The 26,421-nt window shown below is 31.3% G+C and overlaps 1 protein-coding gene across 1 annotated transcript in view; it reads left to right on the forward strand.

The window, feature by feature from the left end:
• Positions 1–9,992: 9,992 nt before the first annotated feature.
• Positions 9,993–26,421, forward strand: part of LOC111706606 (electroneutral sodium bicarbonate exchanger 1) — a 41,560-nt gene continuing 25,131 nt past the window's right edge. The window contains exons 1-11 of the mRNA XM_023479519.1: positions 9,993–10,312; positions 16,532–16,608; positions 17,418–17,539; positions 19,226–19,310; positions 21,141–21,285; positions 22,394–22,512; positions 22,805–22,925; positions 23,593–23,633; positions 24,281–24,325; positions 25,389–25,495; positions 25,994–26,097. Coding sequence (XP_023335287.1) covers positions 10,260–10,312; positions 16,532–16,608; positions 17,418–17,539; positions 19,226–19,310; positions 21,141–21,285; positions 22,394–22,512; positions 22,805–22,925; positions 23,593–23,633; positions 24,281–24,325; positions 25,389–25,495; positions 25,994–26,097 — 1,019 coding nt within the window. The 5' untranslated portion in view covers positions 9,993–10,259. The remainder of the gene's footprint in view (positions 10,313–16,531; positions 16,609–17,417; positions 17,540–19,225; positions 19,311–21,140; positions 21,286–22,393; positions 22,513–22,804; positions 22,926–23,592; positions 23,634–24,280; positions 24,326–25,388; positions 25,496–25,993; positions 26,098–26,421) is intronic.

Consider the following 26,421-nt stretch of genomic DNA (forward strand, 5'->3'; position numbering starts at 1 on the left):
AGTTATATGAAGATGATACGCGCGTCAATAGATAAATTGAGGAACACGATCAGCTTGATTCTATGGAGTAACATGTCCATCTAATTAAAGGGACTGTCAACTTAACTTTAAGGGACTTTTTATTTCAATAGTTTCAACCACGACTCACAACCGTAAACATTGTTTGGGCGAAAAAAAGTGTTTCTCGTTTTTTTTTTATAAAAAGCTTCTAGAAAAATCATGGCTGGATTATTTTGGTTTTTATTTGAAAATATTTAGAAATGATGAGCGGAGAGCCTTCAGAAAGTAATGCAAGTATAACTATCAACTGAAGAAGACTCAAGAGCCATTCTTCTCTGACAGAATTTTAAAACTTGCAAATACCGAAAAACTTTCGATCTTGTCCCATTTAAGTTTAAAGAACAATCAGGTGAATATATTTGGTTCTATTTTACATCATGTTTTAATAAAACAATTAGATACAATCCCCAGCACATAGATTAAGACTGATAGAAAAAGTTGCATCAATTTACAAGACCTTGAAGTGTCACAACGCCTTGGTCTTTGGTTTTCCCTTATATACTACCTGATACATTTTTGTAGCCAAATACATGAATATTTTATAATAACAACAAACTTGATTTTAGCTTCAGTTTAACAGAAGTAATTTTCAAAGGGATTGGGTCTTTATCACAAACTCTGATTTTCTAATCCCTTTATCTTTGCAACCCGATGTTGTAGACCTTAGATATTTTAAACTATGAATTATGATAGATCAAATAATCTTAGTTTGAAATATCACAGGTTTACACCTACTTACACCTACACAAGTATTGGGCTTAGAAAATATGAGTTTGTTGAAAAGACTTATGATTCCTTTCTGATAAAATCTTGCGGGAGCACGTGCACATCATGGATGTGCAGTGATTAATATACAGATTGTCCCAAGAAACATTACCTGAATAATTTAAAATGGCTTCTTCCACAATTTTTCAAGTTGTTTAATACCAAAGAAAATAAAGAAAAATATCATATCATAGCAAAATCAATTCAAAAGTAAAATATATTTGAGTAAAAGAGTTTTTAAAAGAAATAAACCGCAAAAAAACTTTAATCTCTAATAAAGTATATGGAAGAAGACATTCAAAACTATTCACGAACTGTCATGTTTTGTGGGACACCCTGTATATTAAAAGATAACTACGTGAACGAAGTGACAAAGTAAAGCTTGGTCATGCTTCGCTAGGGGAAAGAATGGAAAGAATCTAAACTATTATGAAATAGCATCAATAGAGTAGAGTTAGAAGAGAAATCAAGATGATTTAGCACTATCAAGGTTAAACATTTTACAGTTGACCAACGCTTTTCAAAAACAATTTAAAAACAATAAATCAAAATAAAATAACTAAAACTTTTCTAGGTGAGAGAGGGTGTAAGATTATACTTAAAGGGACTGTACGCGTAATTTCAAGTGAATCTCCCTGCCGGATTCACAACGGTACCATTAAACGCTCTGTCTGTATGAATACGATATCAATATATATATGCGTGTGTATCTGTGTGGCATTTAGAGCCGATGTAATAGCTTGTTTGATAGCTACACTTGTGTCCCTTTGTGGTATTTAGAGTCGATGTAATAGCTTGTTTGAAAGCTACATTTGTGTCCCTTCGTGGTATTTAGAGCCAAAGTAAAAGCTTGTTGATAGCTACGCTTGTGTCTCTGTGTGGCATTTAGAGCCGAAGTAATAGCTTGTTTGAAAGATATACGTTTGTGTCCCTGTGTGGCATTTAGGGCCGAAGTAATAGTTTGTTTGATAGCTACGCTTGTGTCCTTGTGTGGCATTTAGAGCCGAAGTAATAGCTTGTTTGAAAGCTACGTTTGTGTCATTGTGTATCATTTAGATCCAAAGTAATAGCTATTTGATAGCTACGCTTGTGTCCTTGTGTGGCATTTAGAGCCAAGTGGGTTGATTTATAGCTTGTTGATAGCTAAGCTTGTGTCCCTGTAAATGGCATTTAGAGCCAGGTGGGTTGTGTCCTGGTTGACATGCATAGTGGGCTGGTTGTGCCTGGACTGATACATATGGAGACAAATTTTTAAGAGTACTGCATTTACTATATAGGTTTCAAGCGTCTTTGTATAGAGACTGCAGGGTCATTTTCAGTCCTTTGAATAATGAATAAATTATGTTTCACTTTCTATTCCAAAACCGATTTTTCTGCCAAATTTTTTTTTTGCAATAACGCGGTTTCAAATTAATTTATATGTTTAAATCTGTTTTTTTAGATACTTTCTAAATGGCAGCGTCCGTAAGCTTGGAAAAAATCGATGAATATTTTATTATTGTAGATAGTCCTCTTTTTTAAAACCTAAACATAAATATCATTTTTTTCATATTTTCTTAGAAGTTATTAGATTTCAAATGAAATGTTTTGAACAATTTATGCATATGTTTAAATAGAATTGTTTTTGTATTGATTATGCAATTGCAAAGGACAACAGGGGCATTTTCTGTTTTCAATGTTTTTAATAAGAAACAAATCATCAAAATATATCTTCGAATTAGAATATATAATTCCTATAATCAATTATACGATTTAGAATATATAATTCCTATAATCAATTATACGATTTAGAATATATAATTCCTATAATCAATTATAAAAAATCGATTTAAAATATATAATTCATATAATCAATTATAAAAATACGATTTAGAATATATAATTCCTATAATCAATTATAAAAAATCGATTTAAAATATATAATTCATATAATCAATTATAAAAAATCGATTTAAAATATATAATTCCTATAATCAATTATAAAAAATCGATTTAGAATATATAATTCCTATAATCAATTATAAAAAATCGATTTAAAATATATAATTCCTATAATCAATTATAAAAACTCGATTTAGAATATATAATTCCTATAATCAATTATAAAAAATCGATTTATCTATTGATTAAATATTAATCTTTGGCAGTTAAAAAAAGTTATTTCTTGTGTCTTTCTCAAAATATGATAAAATCATGAAAATAAATTGATTTATCTATTTTTACTCAAAAAATCACTTTAAGCTACAAGTTTCTGTATGTTTGCAGTTTATATATATTTTGAAATTTGAAACTTGATTTAACGAGAAATATTATGCTTTCCTTCCCTTTGCAAACCTTGAACTTCAACATCTTTTTACTTATTATATTATAGGTTAATAATACTTTATATAAAAACTTAATGTTATATCTATCATCTGTTGTTTTGTAAACGGAGGATATAAATTGTTTATTAGAGATATATTTGCAAATCCAATCCATTGTATAGAAAACTCAGAGTATTTAAACAAAGTAACCCCCCCCCCCCTCCCTCCCCGGAGAGGGTTGAAGGTCGGTTCTCCGGTAGCAATGTTTTACCGGTCTTTCCGCGCATTTTTACGACTCTATCTGTACTTCTCAGCTGTAAACAGCTCTCAGCAGCTGTTTACAGCTGCTGCAGGTGCCTCAGTAGGACGATTCAGAGGGTTCCTCAGTCTCCGTTTGCCGGAGGTCGGTGTGTGTTAAAATCACAACCCAGAGACAATTCTAAAACCATATTCTTAATTCAATATTCTGTGAAAAAACCGTTCATAACTTTAGATACTTTTTTTATACATTCTATTCTGTTATTCTATGTATCTACATTGAAGATAAATAGTTCCAGCAGTCCATAAACTTTTATTCAATGAAAGCATGCTTTAAGTTGCTCGTGTACATTTAGGATACAAATACCTTTACAGTCTAAAGTTTACAAACAAATAAGAAAGAAATTAAAGTAAAAACAATAACTGAATGTTTTTGAACAAACAAAACTAAATCCACCAAGCATTGGAAACCTAGAACTGGTTTGGTGAACATGCAGGGTTACCTTCAAAGGATGAGAATGTAAAGACGACTTGAAGCTATTGAAAATTGACGATTTCAAGTTTGAATTATGTGTCTTCTGCCTTGAAAGTGATCTTTTAGAGGGTTATTTGATAATTTAACAAAGCAAAAAAAACAGTTTACAGTTACAGGGAAAGCATGTATATACACAGAAAACATCACATATCTTAGATTTCAAGTAAAAAAATGAATTCTTATGTTTTCGTTAATATAATTTTTATGGAGGGTGGGTTACAGTTTTTAAAGATTGTTTAACGTATATGATATAATGTTGTAATGTTCTATATTTAAGTATAGTTTAGAAGAGTTGTTTGAACCCACCAGGTCCGTGGAACTCCCAGAACAATGGCGCGCGTCACAACGTGGTATTGGGCCGTGTTCCAGGGTTTACTAGAAAATTAACGTACATTTTGCTTGTCTGTGTGTTTGTTTGTTTCCAATAAACGTCAAAACGGTTGAACTGATCGGGCCCAAGTTTTTTTGTGACAACTAACATGACCCCATAGAAGGTTCACGATTGGTCGAAATTGAAATATTTAACCTGGACAAATTAGTTTAACATTTAATATTTTCAAAAATCCGCCAACATTAACAGGAAAGTCCGCGAAAATTTATGTTCATTGAATTTAAAGAACAATGAAAAATAGCGACTTGAAAAGCTTATATATATATATAAATATATATTAAATATTTCACGAAGTATGCGACATGAGTCATCAAAATTTTATAATAATCAAAGTAAATTTTACGTTAGCTGAACATCTATAAATAGAAAATACATATAATAAAACTATCACAGGCGTTATTTTTGAACTTTTGAGCAAGATTTTTTTTGCACATACTAAAAAACGTGGAAACTGCGCGTTCGCTCTTCGTAAAATTTTTTTAAATACTAGGCTTTTATGGCGATTGCACCCATCTTCTATTTTATTTGTGAACATTTTCTCTTTGTAAACATTGTAAAACAAAAATTTCGTGAATTAAAAAAAAATTTAATCGAATTTTGTTATAGGCACATTTTTGAAAATTCGATCTTCCAAAAACCTTCCCTGCACGTTGGGTTCCACAAAAAATTTGGACCCGATCGGTTCAGCCGTTTTGACGTATATTGAATACAAACAAACAGAACACCCAGACATGCAAAGTCTATATAGACGTTGAATTGTTGAAGCAACACAGATAAGGGTTAAGACGAAAAAGACAATTATGCGGAAACCCCTTTTAAAGATAACATTTTCCTTATATTCTGTTCTTAATAAAACGCGTCTATCCTTTTCTTTTTATTTCTGACGTCTGTATATATGGTTCCAGATAATTCAATTAACTAGATCAAATTAAAGATATAGAAAACATCTCCAGTCTGAGAAGAGGTAGATACATATAGATTTATCTAAAATTGTATTTATGTATGATGCATTATGCATGATGCAAATGAATTAATTCATTAGGAATTTGTGTAAATGCATGATGCATTTATGTAATAATGCGTGATGCATTTATGTAATAATGCGTGATGCATTTATGTAATAATGCGTGATGCATTTATGTAATAATGCGTGATGCATTTATTTAATAATGTGTGATGCATTTATGTAATAATGCGTGATGCATTTATGAAATAATGTGTGATGCATATATATAATATTTCATGATGCAAATATGTAATAATGCATGTTGCATAACGTATACGTATCATTGCATAATGCATATGTATCAATGCATGCATGCATATATTTATGCACACAGGGGTTGATTTACAAAGTACATAGATACAAAGTACACCGTACACTGTCTGTAAATTGTACAATGTAAATACCGTACATTAAACATATATCTAAGAGCGAGAACTTTTACACATTTGCATACTTTCCCCTTGGCTTTAGAAAACGTGGAGAGGGTTTCTTCACCTAGCTATGATTACCCAGGCTCGGAGCAAAAGTTCAGGATGTATTCTCAGTTTCTATTTATACTTCAAGGTTTAGACAAATAGTGCTCTAGTTCTATTCTATACACGGAGTAATCTAAACCCTAACCTTACTATATTAACTAAACATACACCTCATTTTAAACCTAAACTTAATTAAACTTAATCTAAACCTAAGCCTAAACCTAAAATCTAAACCTTAACATCTAATCTAAACTTAAACATAAACATACAATCTGAACCTAAACCTAAACCTTAACTTAAAATCTAAATCTAAACCTAAACTAGAACCTAATCTGAAGCATAAAATCCAAAACTAAACCTTAAACTAAAACCTAAACCTAACTCTAAACCTAAACCTAAACCTAAGCCTAAACCTAAGCCTAAACCTAAACCTAAGTCTAAACTTAAATATAATCTAATTTCTGAATGTAAACCTAAAAACCTAAACCTAAACTTAAGCCCAGCCCTAATCCAAACCCTGAACCTAAACCTAAACTTATATCTCCAAAAGTGTGTGTATCAAATTGTTAAAGAACAGTTGTTTTGTTTCATCATGTTTCTCGCACATGGAGCTTTCTTTTATACTTTCTACTTTATATGACTCATTCATTAATCAATGATAAATCAATATAAAGAAAACAATTTAAATTTCACCCTCTCATCAAGCGTAATTTTGACTGACACTCTAAACAAAGATAAGAATGCCGGATTCCCAACGGAACCCTTTTAATCAAGTATGAGATAGATATCAATGTTTATAATTTTGAAAACTAATTATTTTGAATTGTGATTTCTATTTAAAAGTGACTTTTCTACTGCAGGAAAACATTGAACACTTTTAAACCTAGAAAAACGACAATATCTTCCATATTATTGATCAGATATTTGTTTCAAGGGAATTGTTTTGAATCGGGCCAATTCCCATCTTTGCATGGAGAGTTAATTAAATTACGCTTACAGTCCCTTTAAATTATATTCAGTGCAAACGTAGCGTTTGCATTCAGATATGAAATTAAATCTGAAAAATTATTTCCGACATTACTGCGAACCTTATCTCTCAAAGGATGCATATTCATTAAATTGTTAAAAATTAAAATAAGGTGTCATGTGAGTGTTACATGAGTTCGAGTTTGTCAGTCGTAATTCAATTATAACAGATATTTTCTTATTTTTTAAGAATAAACCTGGAAAATGTTGAATAGGCCGTTCTATCTTTTATATTGGTTCAAATGCGTTAATCTCTTGAAAACTAGAATGAAATACGTTTATTTAAAAGTTTTGGATAGATTTCTGCGCTAAACTTGTGCGCAAACTGTTCTTGCTTTGTTACAGACTTTGTTCATTTCTATTTCGTAACTAATCAGTAACATAGCGAAGGATTTTGAATAGTTCTCTATAGGCACATTTTTGAAAATTATTTAATTACTAGTCCTTTAATATTAATATTTCAGACCCTGGGTTATGGATGCTAGTCCAGGGGACGAGGAGGCTCCTAAACAACCACTCTCAATCCTATCCCCGCTCTCCACTTGAGAATTTCAAGGAACAGTGAAGGTTGCTGCTTTGACTCTACGGGGTTTAAGTCACGTGTTTTCTTGAACAGATTTCACCCTTTACATCATGTCACGTAACGTTTAGCTTTACGATGCAACGGGATTTCCTGTTCGTATACTCACATCATTCATGGAGAGTAAAATATTACGGAGCGTCCACATCAGTCACTGGCAATAAAATATTACAGAGTATCTCCACCAGTCACGGAGAATAAAATATCATGAAGTATATATAAACCAGTCACGGAGGTTAAGCTTTTACGGAGTATTTACAACAGTCACGAAGTATAAAACATTACAGAGTATCACATTAGTCAAGAGGATAAAATATTACGGAGTGTCCACACTAGTCACCAAAGATAAAATATTACTGAGTATCTAAATCAGTCACGGATAATAAAATATTACGTACCTAAAAGTCATGGATGATAAACTATTACGGAGTATCTATAACAGTCACTCAGGATAAAATATTACGGAGTATCTACACCAGTCACGAAGGATAAAATATTACAGAGTATCTCCACCAGTCACGGAGAATAAAATATTATGAAGTATAGAAACCAGTCATGGAGGTTAGACTTTTACGGAGTATCTACACCAGTCACGAAGTATAAAATATTAAAGAGTATCACATTAGTCAAGAGGATAAAATATTACTAAGTATCTACACCAGTCACGGAGAATAAATTATTACTGAGTATCTACACATAAAATATTACGTACCTAAAAAAGTCACGGATTATAAAATATTACGGAGTATCTACACCAGTCATGGAGGATCAAATATTACAGAGTATCTACTTGTAATAAATACAGAGTCCCCACTGTAAATCTAGATAAATTAAATTGTGCTTTGTCCGTAGAGCTAAATGCCCCTATTAGTAAGTACGCAAATCATGTATTGCGATTAAACCAACCTAGATACGTAGATATATATAACCCATCAAACCCATATTGTGAGTGCTTAACTACTATATATATAAGGGTGCATAACTTGTAATTACGTAGGTTAAAACCTAACCTTTAATCTAGAACCCAAATATAGTTAGTTGATATAGAGACTCCGCTTTGATTACAGTGATGAGAATAATTTGGTCCTCGTTGAAACATACAAGCTGAGATTGTGCCCATTGGTTTTGCATTAATCGATTAAATGCTTGTGTCCATGTTGACATCGATAGCTGATTGTGCCCATTGGTTTGACATTAAACGATAAAGTGCTTGTGTCTGTGATGACATTGATATCTGATCGTGCCTGTTGGTTTGATATTGATTGATTAAGTGCTTGTGTCTGTGATGACATTTATAGCTGATCGTGCCCATTGGTTTGGCATTGATTGATTAAGTGCCTGTGTTCGTGTTGACATCGATAACTAAACATAAAGGGTGTCCTGCACTTAACATACAGGGTTTCCTGCACTAAACATAAAGGGTTGTCCTGCACTAAACATGAAAGGTGTCCTACACTAAACATACAGGGTGTCCTGCACTAAACATAAAGGGTGTCCTGCACTAAACATACAGGGTGTCCAGCACTAAACATACTGGGTGTCCCACTAAACATACAGGGTGTCCCACTAAACATACAGGGTGTCCCACTAAACATACAGGGTGTCCTGCACTAAAATAAACGGTGTCCCACTATCAATTTTTGTATTTATTCCAGACATTAATCCATCTTTGATACAGAGCCTAATTTTTAACAAAAAAGATTAAAATAATTTTTCAATTATTAATTTCTGTTGGTATTTGTTTTTGAAACCCGAACTTCACATTCACTTAATACTTTGTGCAATTTTTGTACTTAGATTTAGTTAAAATGTACAGAAAATGATTTTTGACATCTAGAAAATGTTCTTATCAATCCAAAATATTGTTGATGCATTCAGGTCCAATTTATGACTGAAATATGTCGGATTTTTGCAAAAACATTTTGATTAAAGATGAAAGGTTTGAGCAGAGTTGATATTTATGTCTCTCACATTTTTTTATCATTATGAAATTACAATTTTATCTAAACTGGCTCAATTGACGCCAAATTAGGAATTTTTTATATCTATGCATTTCTAACTAATTATAAAAGAAAAAAAATTTTAATACATTTCCATTCAAGGAATTAGTATATATTTTAATCAAGTGATTAATTTATTCATTTACTAACTTATTAGTTGATTTATTATTAAATAAATTAAGAGTTTGATCAACTAAATGATTAATTAATTAATTTGTTAAATGAATAATTACTTAAATCAACTAAATAAGTAATTGATTAATCAACTAAAAGATGAAATGATAGATTAACTCCGATATTAATTGATTAATCGTCTAAATGATCAATTAATTGATTGAATAACTAAATTTTTAATTGATCAAGTAAGTTAAGGATCGATTGATCAGCTAAATGACTTATTGGTTAAAGTTGACTAATCAATTTGTTAATTGACGGATTAATTTAATTATATAAATTTTTTTTTGCATATTTACCGATTTGATTGATTAATTGATTTGATTGATTAATTGATTTGATTGCTTAATTGAATTGATTGATTAATTGATTTGATTGATGAATTGATTTGATTAATTAATTGATTTGATTGTTTCAGATCCATGTTTGAATTGAATATATTGTTATGAACACTATAAGATTTCACCCTGGTGGCTCAGAGGGATACTGGGAACACTTGCAGTACATTTGTACACACCTGTGATACCGTGCATACCGTACATACCGTGCACACTGTGCAGTATACGCCCTCTTGTGATCTCCTAGCTTTGCAACTTGTGATTTAGTGATTTTATATTTAAACATATATCAGTGATCTAGATTTAAATCGGAAAAAGAGGAAATTTCTCTTTAAATAAAATTCGAAATGCCGGAATTAGAACGGTCTCCGGCAATGGCCTCCAACGGAAAGTACGGAAAGTAAGTAGTTTTATCAAAGGAAATTTTCTGATTTTGCACTAATTAAGCGGAATAGTTATAGGAAAATGGAATATTCGCGAAAACAAGTCGAATATAATTCGGGATCAGCCCATACCCCTTCATTTTTCGCTAACACTCCCTTTTATGATCTTTTAATTTGAGTCAGTTACAATTGTGAAATTTTCTATTAATCTAAAACATTCCTTGGTCAGGAAAATTCTCAAATCGATCTCAACAAAATACGAAAGACGATGCATTTTTTAAATCATCATCTTATCATTGTGTTCAAAATAACAATATAAAGTAGTTGACCAGTATTTATCCACTACTTCTCAATTTTATATCATCTTGGTTGAAATTAATTTCATGATCACAGTGTGTTTAAAAACACGAAGAAAAACGTTGAATAGATTTAATTAAGTCGGTTTTTTTCAAAGAATTTTCAAAACAATTTCTCACCTTGTATGAATGTGTATTTAATGTACATGGGATTAAAAAGAATGATAAGAATTTTATTAATTTATTATTTTTCCATGAAATTATTAAATTTTCGTCAAATCTTTTTAATTTTTACTGAATTATTTTTTTCACTAGAGATGGGGATAAAATTGAAAAATATGGGAAAATATGACACAAGAATAAAATACAAGATTTATAAGATTTTTGTTAATTTGTAATGTTGAGTGATTTGAAAAAAATCGTCTGCAATTCCGGGATGCATAAAGCATAGGTATAAAGGATTTAATGCAAGGAAAGTTATTTCAGAGGTGTACGCATCTTTTGTACTGCAGTGTACTGTCACCGGGCGGTAATGTAAACACAAGACGGATGTCGAAGCCTGACATGGGATCCATCTTTTACATAAAAAATCAATGAAATATTCTGGTCATAGGAAACTATTATGTGAATCATCAAAATTCAATGCTTTTAACCTCCTCGGATACTAGACGAACACTGCAGATGCATCTATTCTTGCTTACAAATTCCGCCCAGAGAGAACTGGTTTCAATATGTACGCAGAGTATACGCAACTGCAATTAACTTTCCTTGCATTACATTCTTGGGTATACACGTAATTTCAAGTGACCCTCCATTTATTGAATAAAAATGGTTTCTCTTTCTTCCAATAGATTCGTATTAATTGTTGTGCTCTAAAAAAGTGACTTGCACATTTATGTAGCAGGAAAAAAGAAGGAAATTGTCAGCATTTGACATTTTTCTTATTCTTCGATAAAGGTTAAAGAGTGCTGTTGTGAACTGTTTGAATCGAACGACTACAATCCCTTTAAATGCGCAAAGACTGATGACGTATATATGTTAATTGATTATGTGCCCTCCAGGATGTGTATTTTATATGAATGAACATCAAAATATCATGTTACAACATTATAAAACTTATCTTGTTAGAAGATTTATGTAAACCACATGAATGGAGGCTTAAAGGGACTGTACGTGCAATTTTAAATGACCCTCTGTTTTCAGAATGGACTTAAGATGTGTCCGATTTCTGACAGTACAGTTTTAACCTTCTTCTGATCAAGGATTGTAATTTAAAGAATATTCTGGATTTTCGAGGAATATGTGTAACGTCAGCTGTGTTGAGTTCATACTGTACGCTAGCATACACTCCAGTTTTTATAATTTATGTCTCTGAAAGGGTTTATATAGTTTATGGCTCTAAAAGGGTTTATATAGTTTATGTCTCTCTAAGGGTTTATATAGTTTATGTCTCTGTAAGGGTTTATATTGTTTATGTCTCTGTAAGGGTTTATATAGTTTATGTCTCTGAAAGGGTTTATATAGTTTATGTCTCTGAAAGGGTTTATAATTGCAGAAATTAAAAAAACCTTAAAAAATCACAGGGCTGAAATTGGATTGAATGGTTAAAAAACGTTGATTCAACAAATTAAAAAAATCCAAATTCTTTAAACATTTCAAACATTTTTGCGCATTTTCTTGTGTATAATAAATAGTTTTGTTAGGTGATAAAGATTTATGTTTATAGCACAGTCGAGTTTAGTGCGGGGTAGATACCACATATCTACCATAGTAGACTTACAGGGTAAATACCACATATCTACCATAGTAGACTTACAGGGTAGATACCACATATATACCATAGTAGACATACAGGGTAGATACCACATATATACCATTGTAGAATTACAGGGTAGATACCACATATATACCATAGTAGACTTACAGGGTAGATACCACATATCTACATAGTAGACTTACAGGGTAGATACCACATATCTACCATAGTATACTTACAGGGTAGATACCACATATATACCATAGTAGACTTAAAGGGTAGATACCACATATATACCATTGTAGAATTACAGGGTAGATACCATATATCTACCACAGTAGACTTACAGAGTAAATACCACATATCTACATAGTAGACTTACAGGGTAGATACCACATATCTACCATAGTAGACCACAGGGTAGATACAACATATCTACCATAGTAGACTTACAAGGTAGATACCACATATCTACCATAGAAGAATTACAGGGTAGATACTGTATATCTACCATAGTAGACTTACAGGGTAGATACCACATATCTACCATTGTAGAATTACAGGGTAAATACCACATATTTACCATAGTAGACTTACAGGGTAGATACCACATATATACCATAGTAGACTTACAGGGTAGATGCCACATATTTACCATAGTAGACTTACAGGGTAGATACCACATATCTACCATTGTAGAATTACAGGGTAAATACCACATATTTACCATAGTAGACTTACAGGGTAGATACCACATATTTACATAGTAGACTTACAAGGTAGATACCACAACATATCTACGATAGAAGAATTACAGGGTAGATACTGCATATCTACCATAGTAAATTTACAGGGTAGATACCACATATCTACCATAGAAGACTTACAGGGTAGATACCACATATCTACCAGAGTAGACATACAGGGTAGATACCACATATCTACCATAGTTGACTTACAGGATAGATACCACATATCTACCATAGTAGACTTACAGGGTAGATACCGCATGTCTACAATAATATAATTACAGGGTAAATACCACATATATACCATAGTAGACTTACAGGGTAGATACCACATATATACCATAGTAGACTTACAGGGTAGATACCACATATCTACCATAGTTTACTTACAGGGTAGATACCATATATATACCATAGTAGACTTACATGGTAAATACCACATAAATACCATAGTAGACTTACAGAGTAGATACCACATTCCTACATAGTAAACTTACAGGGTAGATACCACATATCTACCATGGTAGACTTACAGGGTAGACACCACATATATACCATAGTATAATTACAGGGTAGAGACCACATATCTACCATAGTAGACTTACAAGGTAGATACCACACATATACCAAGTAGACTTACAGGGTATATACCACATATCTACCATAGTAGACTTACAAGGTAGATACCACATATATACCATAGTAGACTTACAGGGTATATTCCACATATCTACCATAGTAGACTTACAGGGTAGATACCACATATCTACATAGTAGACTTACAGGGTAGATACCACATATCTACCATAGTAGAATTACAGGGTAGATACCACATATCTACCATAGTAGACTTACAAGGTAGATACCACATATCTACCATAGTAGACTTACAGAGTAGATACCACATATATACCAATATTAGACCTACAGGGTAGATACCACATTTCTACCATAGTAGACTTACAGGGTAGATACCACATATATACCATTGTAGACTTACAGGGTAGATACCACATATATACCATAATGGACTTACAGGGTAGATACCACATATCTACATAGTAGACTTACAGGGTAGATAACACATATATACCATAGTAGACTTACAGGGTAGATACCACATATCTACCATAGTAGACTTACAGGGTAGATACCACATATCTACCATAGTAGACTTACAAGGTAGATACCACATATCTACCATAGTAGACTTACAGAGTAGATACCACATATATACCATAGTAGACTTACAGGGTAGATGCCACATATTTACAATATTAGACTTACAGGGTAGATACCACATATCTACCATAGTAGACTTACAGGGTAGATACCACATATTTACCATGGTAGACTTACAGGGTAGATACCACATTTCTACCATAGTAGACTTACAGGGTAGATACCACATATTTACCATTGTAGACTTACAGGGTAGATACCACATATATACCATAATGGACTTACAGGGTAGATACTACATATCTACATAGTAGACTTTCAGGGTAGATACCACATATCTACATAGTAGACTTACAGGGTAGATACCACATATCTACATAGTAGACTTACAGGGTAGATACCACATATATACCATAGTAGACTTATAGGGTAGATACCACAAATCTACCATAGTAGAATTACAGGATTGATACCACATATATACCATAGTAGACTTACATGGTACATATTCACATATCTACCATAGTAGACTTAATGGGTAGATACCAAATATCTACCATAGTAGATTTCTACAAATTAAAATTGAAATCTCTTTTACAACGATCAGATTAGATGAGTTTACAGTTTAAAACTTAATCCATTACATTTATGTAGTTTGAAATATTAAAACTAGCTACGCCCTAATACAATAGTTATGGGGTTTGAAAGATTAAAACTGCAACCTCCTTCTCTACGGTTACGGTTACGGCCTCTTTTTTATTAAAACTGCCTCCGGTTCTCTTCATGAGGCCCAGTATGTTAGAAACTGTGCTACGAATAACCTCAATCATTGAAAATTATTATTTTTTTAAAATCCTTTTAAACCCTTCTTTGGTACTTTCAAATAATTATTAAGGACATTCAGAAAATGTTTAAAAATTACAAACGTGTCTTTGATAAAGAAGGAAACGTCCGTCAACCTTTCATCGTTCAAAGGTTTAAAGGGTACCGTTGTGAATCGGGAATATCCCTCTTTAAAAAGAAGGTCACTTTTATTGCGCTTACTGTCCCAATTGATCCCTTTAAACTGCGCTGGGATTATTATGAAATACTTGAAGTTTTAGAAAATTATTTTATCAAAATATTTGTTGCTTCTAACTTTTTTAAAATATTGAATAATTCTACAAACGAAAAAACAGCTGAGTTAAAGAATCTACCGATTTTTTTGATTAAGGGACTTGCAACTTTGCTTTTCCAGATACCCTACAATTTAACTGGCTCATGCCTGAAAAAGTAGCATGCTCAATTCAAATTTAACCTTTATTTGAGTAACAATGAGGAAGAAATTGTTGTTTTCTGTTAACTTGAAATTCATAAGTTAAAATGTTTTTACTGCTTCATGAATCCGCAAGTCGGTTTTTAGCGAAAACACAATTGAAAAAAGGAAAATAAAAATATCTTTCACATTTTTGGCGAGAGAGGAACCTTTAAAGAGTACAATTATTAACCTGGCTTGCAAATCTTAAGTTTACGGAAAACAATGTATACACTGTACAGTCCCTTTAATAAAACATGAATAAGAGATTGATATAATTATCTAAGATCTCATTGTTTATTTATCTGTCTATCTGTGTATCTTATTTAGATTAACAGACACGTATTCCTTTCAAACAGGGAACTAAAAAAGTATAAAAATGTTTGGCTATGGCGTAATTTGATGATAAATATTTCACATTTTAGAGTTTAAAACTCAATTAGTCCAAAATTGACATTCATAAATTTCTCTCCTAATTAATTTAACGCTAAGTGACCCCGAAATCTAGTTTTTATACGCAAACCTGACCTTGAACAAAATCGCCGCGACAACAAAATTTCCCTTCGTAAATGAAATTTGAGTAAGTAAGGCAAATGTAATGACTGAGATCCGTAAAGAAGGAGGAAAAAGATTAGAATAAAAAGAAACCAAGGAAATAATATTATTTTTCTTAATCTTTAAAAAGAAAAATTATCTAGGAAAACTTAAAAAGCACAAATACCGATAAATAAAAAAAACACTAATAGGGCAAATTATAAGTATATTTATTTTGGTGCCAAAACATTTTTGAAAATTATTTAATTACTAGTCCTTTAATATTAATATTTCAGACCCTGGGTTATGGATACTAGTCATTTAATATTAATATTTCAGACCCTGGGTTATGGATACTAGTCATTTAATATTAATATTTCAGACCCTGGATTATGGATACTAGTCCTTTAATATTAATATTTCAGACCCTGGGTTATGGATGCTAGTCCAGGGGACGAGGAGGCTCCTAAGGATCCTGGAGCAAGAGCAGGAGGAGGAGGAGGTAGGAGTTCATTACAGGGTGTCCCACAGTAGGAGTTCATTACAGGGTGTCCCATAGTAGGAGTTAATTACAGGGTGTCCCATAGTAGGAGTTTATTACAGGGTGTCCCATAGTAAGAGTTCATTACAGGGTGTCCCATAGTAGGAGTTCATTACAGGGTGTCCCATAGTAGGAGTTCATTACAGGGTTTCCAAATAGGGGTTCATTATAGGGTGTCCCATAGTTTAGAAGTTCATTACAGCATTGCAGGGTGTCCATAGTAGGAGTTCGTTACAGGGTGTCCCAAAGTAAAAATTTATTACAGGGTCCCACATCATCAGTTCTTTACATGGTGTCCTATAGAAGGAGTTCATTAGAGATTGTCCCATAGTAGGAGTTAAATACAGGGTGACCCATGGTAGGAGTTCATTAGAGGTTGTCCTATAGTATGAGTTTATTACAGGGTGTCCCATAGTGGGAGTTCTATACAATGTGTCCCATAATATACGGAGTTCTATACAATGTGTCCCATAGTATAAGGAGTTCTATACAATGTGTCCCATAGTATAAGGAGTTCTATATCTATACAATGTGTCCCATAGTATAAGGAGTTCTATACAATGTGTCCCATAGTATAAGGAGTTCTATAAAATGTGTCCCATAGTATAAGGAGTTCTATACAATGTGTCCTATAGTATACAGAGTTCTATACAATGTGTCCCATAGTATAAGGAGTTCTATAAAATGTGTCCCATAGTATAAGGAGTTCTATAAAATGTGTTCCACATAGTTTTGACACACTATCATAAAATAATAAAATTATAATTTAGGACACACTGTCTCTGACCAAGATATTTCTGGACATCGTCATGTCTTTGTCGGGTTCCATCTGCCTAAACGTCACGGACATGGACATGGTCATGGTCATGAGGGAGAGACCACCAAGAGTGGGTAGGGTTTTATTCTTTAAAATAAATACCCTTTTTTTAGTTACAGCAGATATCTGCATTTTTTTTATGATTAACCATTCGATTCAAAAGAATTATGAAGACTTTGCTTTGACGTTCTAGTCATATAATGCCATGGACGATTCACATTAATAAACCTTAATTCTTTATATATACAGAAAATTAACAAGTGAAAAAATTACCTAAACATGATTTAAATTTAAGGTAGTTGAACTGAGTATGCAGTGTTCTGGAAAACTTCTTTAGGATTCATTTGAAACATATCAAACTTTTAAAGATCTGTAAACCCTGAGTTTAATATGTCTCAAATGAATTCGAAAGAAGTTTTCCACAACACTGCATACTAAGTTCAACTATCTTACATAGCCGGTCACTCCCTTTAATTTTGGATCAAAATCGTTTCGCACGATTTCCACGTTCTAGATGTAAAACTAGTTTGTTTCTCTATAGCAAGAAATATTCCTGATATGTATTTCAAAAACGAGCAATTAGTTGGAAACCAATGACCATCCAATTAATCCTTGTAAACGTTTATCTTGACATATATGAATGTCCCCCTTCAATTCTCCTGGGACCGATGAATGAAGTCGCTGAATCACCTACTGCCCGGTTCAATTCCTGTATAAACGATTCAAAGTTAAGAGGGTTTAGGTAACTAATTGAAGAGTGAATCAGTGATTCAGAGTTTGAACCGGTGTTAGATAGCTTAGTGACCTCTCAAATTAATTAAATTTGGCCCCAGAACGAATATTTGTCCTCCGATTTTTCTCACATATCGGTAGAAAAAGTTACTTCTAGACAGTCGAACAAATTTAATTCCTTGACTTTTACAAGGTAAAAATATGTTGGAAACTTTTAAATGAGTAGAATAAGTTAAACTCATTCCTTTCTCACTCTACCTATATTAATCCAAGGTTCTAATGCAAGGAAAGTTAATTGCTGTCGTGTATACTCTGCGTACACATTGAAACCAGTTCTCTTTGGGCGGAATTTGTAAACAAGAATAGATGCATCAGTGTTCGTTTAGTATCCGAGGAGGTTAAAAGCATTAAATTTTGATGATTTTTAAAATTCACGTAATACTTTCCTATGAGGATATGACCAGAATATTTCATTGATTTTTTTATGTGAAAGATGGATCCCATGTCAGGCTACGACATACGTCTTGTGTTTACATTACCGCCCAGAGACAGTAAACTGCAGTACAAAAGATGCGTACACTTCTGAAATAACTTTCCTTGCATTGCATCTTTGTATTAACCTATCTTTTGTTTAACTTAACTCAATCTCAATCAAGTTTCCTACTGATGTTTTTTTTAAAATTTTATTAATTAAATATTTATGATTTTTTTATATTTATCATGTAATTTAAAATGTTTTATCATAGTAAGTTAATATTATTACTAATTAAGTGGCAGAGCGTACCGAGGAACCCAGTAAGTTTAAACAAAACATAAACCTTTAGTTGTAGAGTTCCATTGTTAGAATCAGATATAGATTAAATACTCAGAGTTATAGAATGATTTAAGGTATATGTATATACTATAAGGAAGGGGGAACAGGGTTTGTAAACAATTAACTGTGACGTATTTAAACTACTCAGGAACTGGTTTATGGTAAATAAACAACAATTAGTCAAATCTTTGTTATTGTTTTGAAGAAAATACTAGTTTACAGACTCGCAGTCAAATGTGTACAACCCTATTAACCTTGCATTAACATACATACCTTGCAATACGCATTTACATAAAAAAGGTAGGAAGTGTTCAAATTTTGAGATTAACACTCGGTAAAACTTATTTTTTTCAATTTGCTTTTTATTCAAAAAACTATTTTAGGAAGAAAAGAAAGTGTAACTGGAACAATAAGTATATATTTAGACTCAAACCACAGAGTTTTCAATGTTAAACAATGAAAAGTGAACGAAAAAACCTTTGCACGTTTTATAAACTGCACACAGTTGCTATATTTTGCTTACATTTTTTTTTACATAGATGTTTAAAGATATATTTTTCTTTTTACGTTAAAATTTTGTAAAAATACGAGACAAAAGATATTTTAAGGCATGCATGATCACATAAGGCAAAAAATGAAAAAATGTTATCATTGAAAAAACTTAAGTTTTGTGTTTTATTTTTGAAAAATTATTGCGAGCGCTATTTAAGAGACATTTTCAAATACCTATTGTTTTCATCAAACTCTTATTTTTTCTAAGATTAGATCGATTTTGAGAATATTTTGAAAATAAAAGAAGAGGGCTAATGTTTTTATTTCTCAAGTTCTAAAGAATCCATAAAAACAAAGTAATCTATATAAAATTTTCAACATTTTTTTCCAACGCCGGGCCCTTCAGCTAGTGGAGACTTAAAACTTCAGAATATCTCTTTTACTATTCTCTTGGTTCAATAAACAATTTTTTCAATATTATAGGGTCGAAACCCTCTGATTTTTAGTATATACTACTTTCAGAGATTCCAATACTGCCTAATGAATAATAGAAATATTAAAATGAAAAAAAAAAATTTTTTAAGCACTAACAATATTCTGAAAATATGTGGAAAGTTCTAAAAGATATCTTTTTTTGCATGAATTGTTCAAAAGGATTCAAATAATTTGAATGTTTTGATTTTAACATAATAAATTGTTCATGTATGTAAACAATTCACGTGTTTTATTGTTCATGTCTGATGTATGTATTGTACTGTATGTATTGTACACAATACACGCGTGTTCAGTATTTCAGAATTGTAAAAAATTACCATAGATTTAATGCATTAAATGCATAAAAATACATAGAACAGGACGATTCCGGAACGCATTTAAAAGTCTTCATTTATCGGCAAAAAAAAAATTAAGTTTAAAAGTTTAAAGAATTTGTTTATAACTTTTTGACAAGGATTTTAAACTTTGTAGCCCGAGAATATTAAAGTATTAAAACTAAACTGTTTGAAACCAATCCCAGATTAAAACATGATTAAATTTGTAAATACAAAATATAAGCAATCAAAGTAATTAATTCTTTACCACAAACTCAAATTTTCTAATCCCTTTATCTTTGCAACTTGATATTTCGAATTTAGATTATTTTGATCTAACAGAATTCATAGTTTCAAATATCTAATGGCTACGATATTGGGTTTAATTCAATTCCCTTATTTAGAAAATAAAAGATATTATTTCTTTTATTTCTTTCTCTTTTATATTTATTTTTTATTTGTTTCATCATTTATGTAAATACAATATTTTATTATCTTATTATTATTGTTATAAAAGTAGAAATGAAAAACAAAGAGTTAAGAGTTAAAATTATTTTTTTCATTTATCTCAGATATTCTCTTAAGGAAATGAGTTTTTGCCACAAACTCAAAATGTATAATCCCTATATCTGTGCAACCCAATGTCGTACACCTTTGATATTTCAAACTATGAATTTTGTGAGATTGAAAGGTCAGAGTTTGAAATATCTAAGGTTTACATCATCAGATTTATACGATATAGGAACTAGAGAATTTGAGTTTGTTGAAAAACCTCAGATCCTTTGTGTTTGAATTTTTTCTTTATTTTTGATTGTTCTTTGATTTTTAGTGACGCCCCCGGCCCAACGGGTTCAGTTTATCCTTGGGGAGGAAGGTCGTCAGGAGCCCGCCCTAGAGACTCACCCGGTCTTCTCCGAGATGGAGGAGCTCTTCGTCGGGGAGGACGGGGATATGGAGTGGAAGGAAACAGCAAGGTTAGTTCAAGGGAAGAAAATGATGCTTTCTTTAAAAGCTGTTTATTTTCATTGTTATAAAAAAATGAATCCAACATAGTTTTTGTGAATGAACTTTTCTTCTTTAAGTTCTTTATTTTGAAATTCCACAAGAGTAAATGTATATATTTCATATTTTCTGTTTTCAAATATTTTCAATGGATTTGGTTTTCCTAAAATGTTAGGAATTTTAATATAACATTCAAATTGGATTATGCATCGTTGATATGGAATAATACATTTCATTATAAAACCTCCATCATACAAAAGTGAACAGTGTATTATCTATTCTATATATACTCAACTTTGTTTACTTATCCATAACTACTATTGTACACTATTCCTGGCTTCTAGTAAAGGGAGAGACCGGCTGGGTAAAATATTTGAACCGAGAGTGCAGAATTATTTGATTTATTTATTTGATAACAATAATACATTTTTACGGTATATAATTTCTAACTAAGAGCTTAGATTCTTTTTTAAAATTTCATTGTAAAGGACGGTTCGCAGAAGAAACCAGACGAATTATTTAACAAATATTCTACAGTAAACTAACTTGTTTTTAGGAACATATTTCTTAATATAAAGGAACTCAGTTTTTGACACAAACTCAAATTTTCTAATCCCTGTTTCTTTAAAACCTGATGGTTTGATATGTCAAACTTTGGCTCTTTGCTCTAACAGAATTCTTAGTTTGAAATATTAAAGATATACAACATCGGGTTGCATATGAATATGGGGATTATAATTTTGAGCTTGTGGCAAAAACTCATTTCCTTTGTGAAAAAATCAATGGTAGAATCACACATTTCTTTACCATCGATATATTGATTTTTTACTCTATATGAATTTGTTCGCAGATTTCTTCAAATTCTTCAAACGTCGTCTTTAAAAAAAAATCAAGGAAATCGACGGAAAACATGAAAACTTAAACATTGCAGGAACCGATATCTAAATAAGATTACTTATTTTCAATGATAAGAGTTTTCATCTTGTTTTACAACAAATTCTTTAACAGTTTAATTGTAAAAAAGTGTTTCTTCTGCGGGCCATCCCTTCTCTATTTACGTTATAATCCCGTGGTATTCAGATGGGTAAAGTTTGAAGAGGATGTAGAGGAGGGAGGGAATAGATGGAGTAAACCCCATGTTGCAACTCTATCCTTGCATTCTCTTTTCGAACTCAGATCTTTCCTGCTCAATGGAACAGGTAAAAATTATCAATTACAGGCCCACCATAGTTTCATTAGAAGTAAATATTTCCATTTACTGATAGCGCCGATTACCCCCTCCCCCTCCATACAATAGTTCCAATCTGTAGAAGAGGATGCCATGAGCAATGATCAGTTTTCGAACACAGATTTTTTGCCAAGAAATATAGATCTATAACAATGTCAGGGTTACAATACAAGGGCATGGCTTGGGAATTATGAGATATGTTTATCTAAAATTTGTCATATCTCCAAATTTTTAAAAGCCCTAATCCGTACTTTTTAATAAACATGACAATGTTCAGGTAAAAGGCGCCATCTTGAAAAAGCATCGTCATCAGTTTGAAGGTCTTAAGAAGCAGGCTAATGAGAACGGTAGCTCCACAAATATGGCGAAGCTCCCACTGATCAGGTAAACAGCTGACTTAAGAGGAAACAGCTGACTTAAGATCAAACAATTGACTTATTATTAAATAGCTGACTTAAGAGGAAACAGCTGACTATTGAATAGCTGACTTTAAAACAGGTTCAGATAGCAACACTTGAACTATACAGGATGCAATACGCGTACTGTATGTTTATATAACACAAATGCGTATTTCCTACAGATAGCAGCAAGGGGAGAAAGGAATATAGAAAGTAATCAATTTGCTATAGATGTCTCTCCTTGCACCTTCTCTCAGAGGTTCAAAAATTAGTTGTAATTTAGGAAGGAGGTTTCTACCTGCCTGCATATCTATATATATATTATCTTTGATATTAGTTAGTTTGCTAATTTTACGATATTCTTAAATACTTATCTAAAACTTATTAAAATTTAACAGATTTTTCAGGAATTGAGTCTTTGCCACAAACTCAAATTTTCTAATTCCTATATCTTCGCAACCTGATCTTGTAAACCTTTGATATTTCAAACTTAGATTATTTGATCTAACAGAATTTATAGTTTGAAATATCTAAGGTCCACGACATTGGGTTGCAGAGATATTAGGATTAGAAAATAAGAGCTTGTGGCAAAAACTCAGTTTCTTAAAAGATGAAGATCACTTTTTTAATTGAATACTTCATCTTTTTTTCAGGTCTTTAGCAGATATTGGTAAAACTCACTCGTCCTCAAAAAGTAAGTTTTTTGTAAAAAGTATTGTATTGCTTAAATCCTTAGATAAAATCCACCCCTGCACATTTTTATACATTTTTTATTTTTCAAGAAATTTTGTTTTACTCTGTTATATTTTTATTAAATAATAGTTTTTATATTTTCTAATTTTGTTTGTATTTGTTGCTTTTAAAAAACAGACAGGGGGTAAATTATTGCTTAATATTTTTTGCTTTCACCTTTTTAATGTCTCTGGTAATTATTTCAGGGGATTTTGATTCTGAATCTGGATCAAGTAGTATGTACATTTATATGTGTGTCATTAATTATAGGTTTCAAAAACTGATTTTTTAGAGGACTTTAAAATTGCACAAGAGCAGAAATTTTATTAATGATTAATAATATAGAAATAGTTTTATGTTGTTCTTGCTTTGAATATTGTTAGGCTTAGGGAACTGCTTGTTTAAAAAACAAGTAAGCAAATGAAATATTTTAGGGAATAGTGTAACAAAAGAAAATCTTCAAATTTTCAAAGTTTTTAAAATATAGATTTGATTTTTTGAAGCATTTTTCATTTTTTATTGACACTAACCTTTTATGTTCACCATTAGTTTAGTTTTGAAAAATTTTATGTGCTGGCCATTTTATCTACCCCCACTGTGTACCCATAGGCATGACGAAACTCCGTGACATGTTCCAACCTTCAGCAGGGGCAGGTAGTTAGATCAAAACCGGTTTAAAAGGTGGAGGGTAAACATTTGAAATCATCGTAAGAAATTGGTCATTTTTAAGGTCATATTATATTGTTGATATTGTACAAAATGTGGAACTTTTAGCTTTTTTTCTAATTTCAAGTCCTAATTAATTCAAGTTCGAAAAAAATGATCAGCGTTGATTTGAAAGCTTGATTGGGTAACGATTTAATTTCGTCTTTTTTATATTTAAAAATCTCAACAATGTGAGATAGAATGCTTATTAAATATGTTTAATCTTGTCCTGCCTTCTTATTTTCTCATCCTATAAACGAAAAATGTTTTTTAGCCACAAAAAGAAGAAGAAAAAATAGTTTCATAAATATTATCGATTTCCATCACTAACACAATAAGTTTTTATTCTCTTGTCCCTCTAGTAGGAATTACTTGTTTTGTTTTCAATTAACATGCAAGGCCTGAACTTTTCGATATAATGAATAAGTATAAACTAATTTTCTATTTTTTAATTAATTTTTAGACTTTAAAGTCGTCTTCATCATTCAGAAAAGTTCATGGCTGCTGTAGCTTTGATTAATTATTGCATGGTTTAATTCTGTTTTTAATGCACGTTTTGTTTGAAACCCATACAGATTGATTTAATCTTGTTTAGTTATTAAATAGATAAATCTTTCAGGGAATTTTAACAAAATTTAATTAAAATTAAGATAAACCTGAGTTTGAAGATTAAATTTCAGTTTATTTTTATTTTAAATTGTTAATTCTTAGAAGATAATATGATCATAAAGTTAAAAGTTTCCAAGAGAAAAGATTATGTTTAAATCTTTTTTATAAATAAATTGCCAAATAGATTGACTGATTGATAGAGATTAAGTTTTATATTGATAGAGATTATGAAATAGATTGAAAAAGGTGATTGATAGAGATATTTGATAGATTAATTTAAAATGTTTTTAAATTGATGAATATTTGTAATAGATTGAGCATATTTATATAGATAGATAGGAATAATTTAATTAATAAATAAATTTTTTTTTAACTTAAAATAATTGATTGATTGATTGGCTAGGTTCCGCTACTGTAGGCCAGGGCAGTGATCCTAATTTACCAAGAAATAAATCTGATGTGGAAAATAATATGGTGAAATCGGAGAGTTCAGCCCAGCTGGAGATAAAGGTATATGATAAAACAGATAAAACAATGGTTTCCTTGATCTTAATTTCAAGTTCACTTTTATTTTTTTCTTCCAAAATGTTCATATCGAGTAAATGTTTAATGTTCATTGTTCAATATTCAATATGTTCATATCAAGTAAATGTTAAATGTTCATTGTTCAATATTCAATATGTTCATCTTTAAAAAAAGGAATTTATATTGTTTTATTTTGTCTGAGATCTTTTATTGATAAAAGCCTGTCTTTTATCTCAGTTTTAGAGGGGGAATATGGGGGGTACGGGGGGGAAGTTGGTTTAGAAATAAGAAATCTAAATTTGTGAAAAGAAATAAACGATTTTTCTAGAAAATACACACCCCTTAGTTCTAAAATGAAGAAGAAAAAAATCATAAAAAAAACTTTGAAAGAAAGTGATTTTACAATATTATTCATAACAAAAAGAATAGCTAAACTAGGTCACTTACATAAATTTTTTAAATTCTTAAATTTTGTGTTTTTAGATGAACAATCACTTTATGAAAAAGATCCCTAAGGGGGCTGAAGCCTCAAATATTCTAGTTGGAGAGGTAGACTTCCTGGACAAACCTTTATCTGCCTTCATTAGGTAAATATACTTAGATTATCATAAATAAAAAATTCTCAAGATTTGAAGATAGAAATATGTTAGGTTTTAGTCATATCTCCTTTAATTGAAGAGCTATTGAGAAGAACAAAAATGTTTTGAATTTTTATAATATGGAAACAAATAGATTTGTCTTTCTTATACTAAAATCAAGCTATAAGGTCACAAAGTACCATTGCATAGATTTTACCTTCTCATTCAGTCAAAGTTGTAGTCACCCCTGATTAACCAGAGTTAGAGGCATTCGGTTTCTTCAATTTGAAATCATACTCGTTTTGGTTTATATTTTGACAATCTTTAAAGTTA

The sequence above is a fragment of the Eurytemora carolleeae genome, unplaced genomic scaffold, assembly GCF_000591075.1.
Source record: "Eurytemora carolleeae unplaced genomic scaffold, Eaff_2.0 scaffold745, whole genome shotgun sequence".
In the NCBI taxonomy this organism is placed as follows: Eukaryota; Metazoa; Arthropoda; class Copepoda; order Calanoida; family Temoridae; genus Eurytemora; species Eurytemora carolleeae.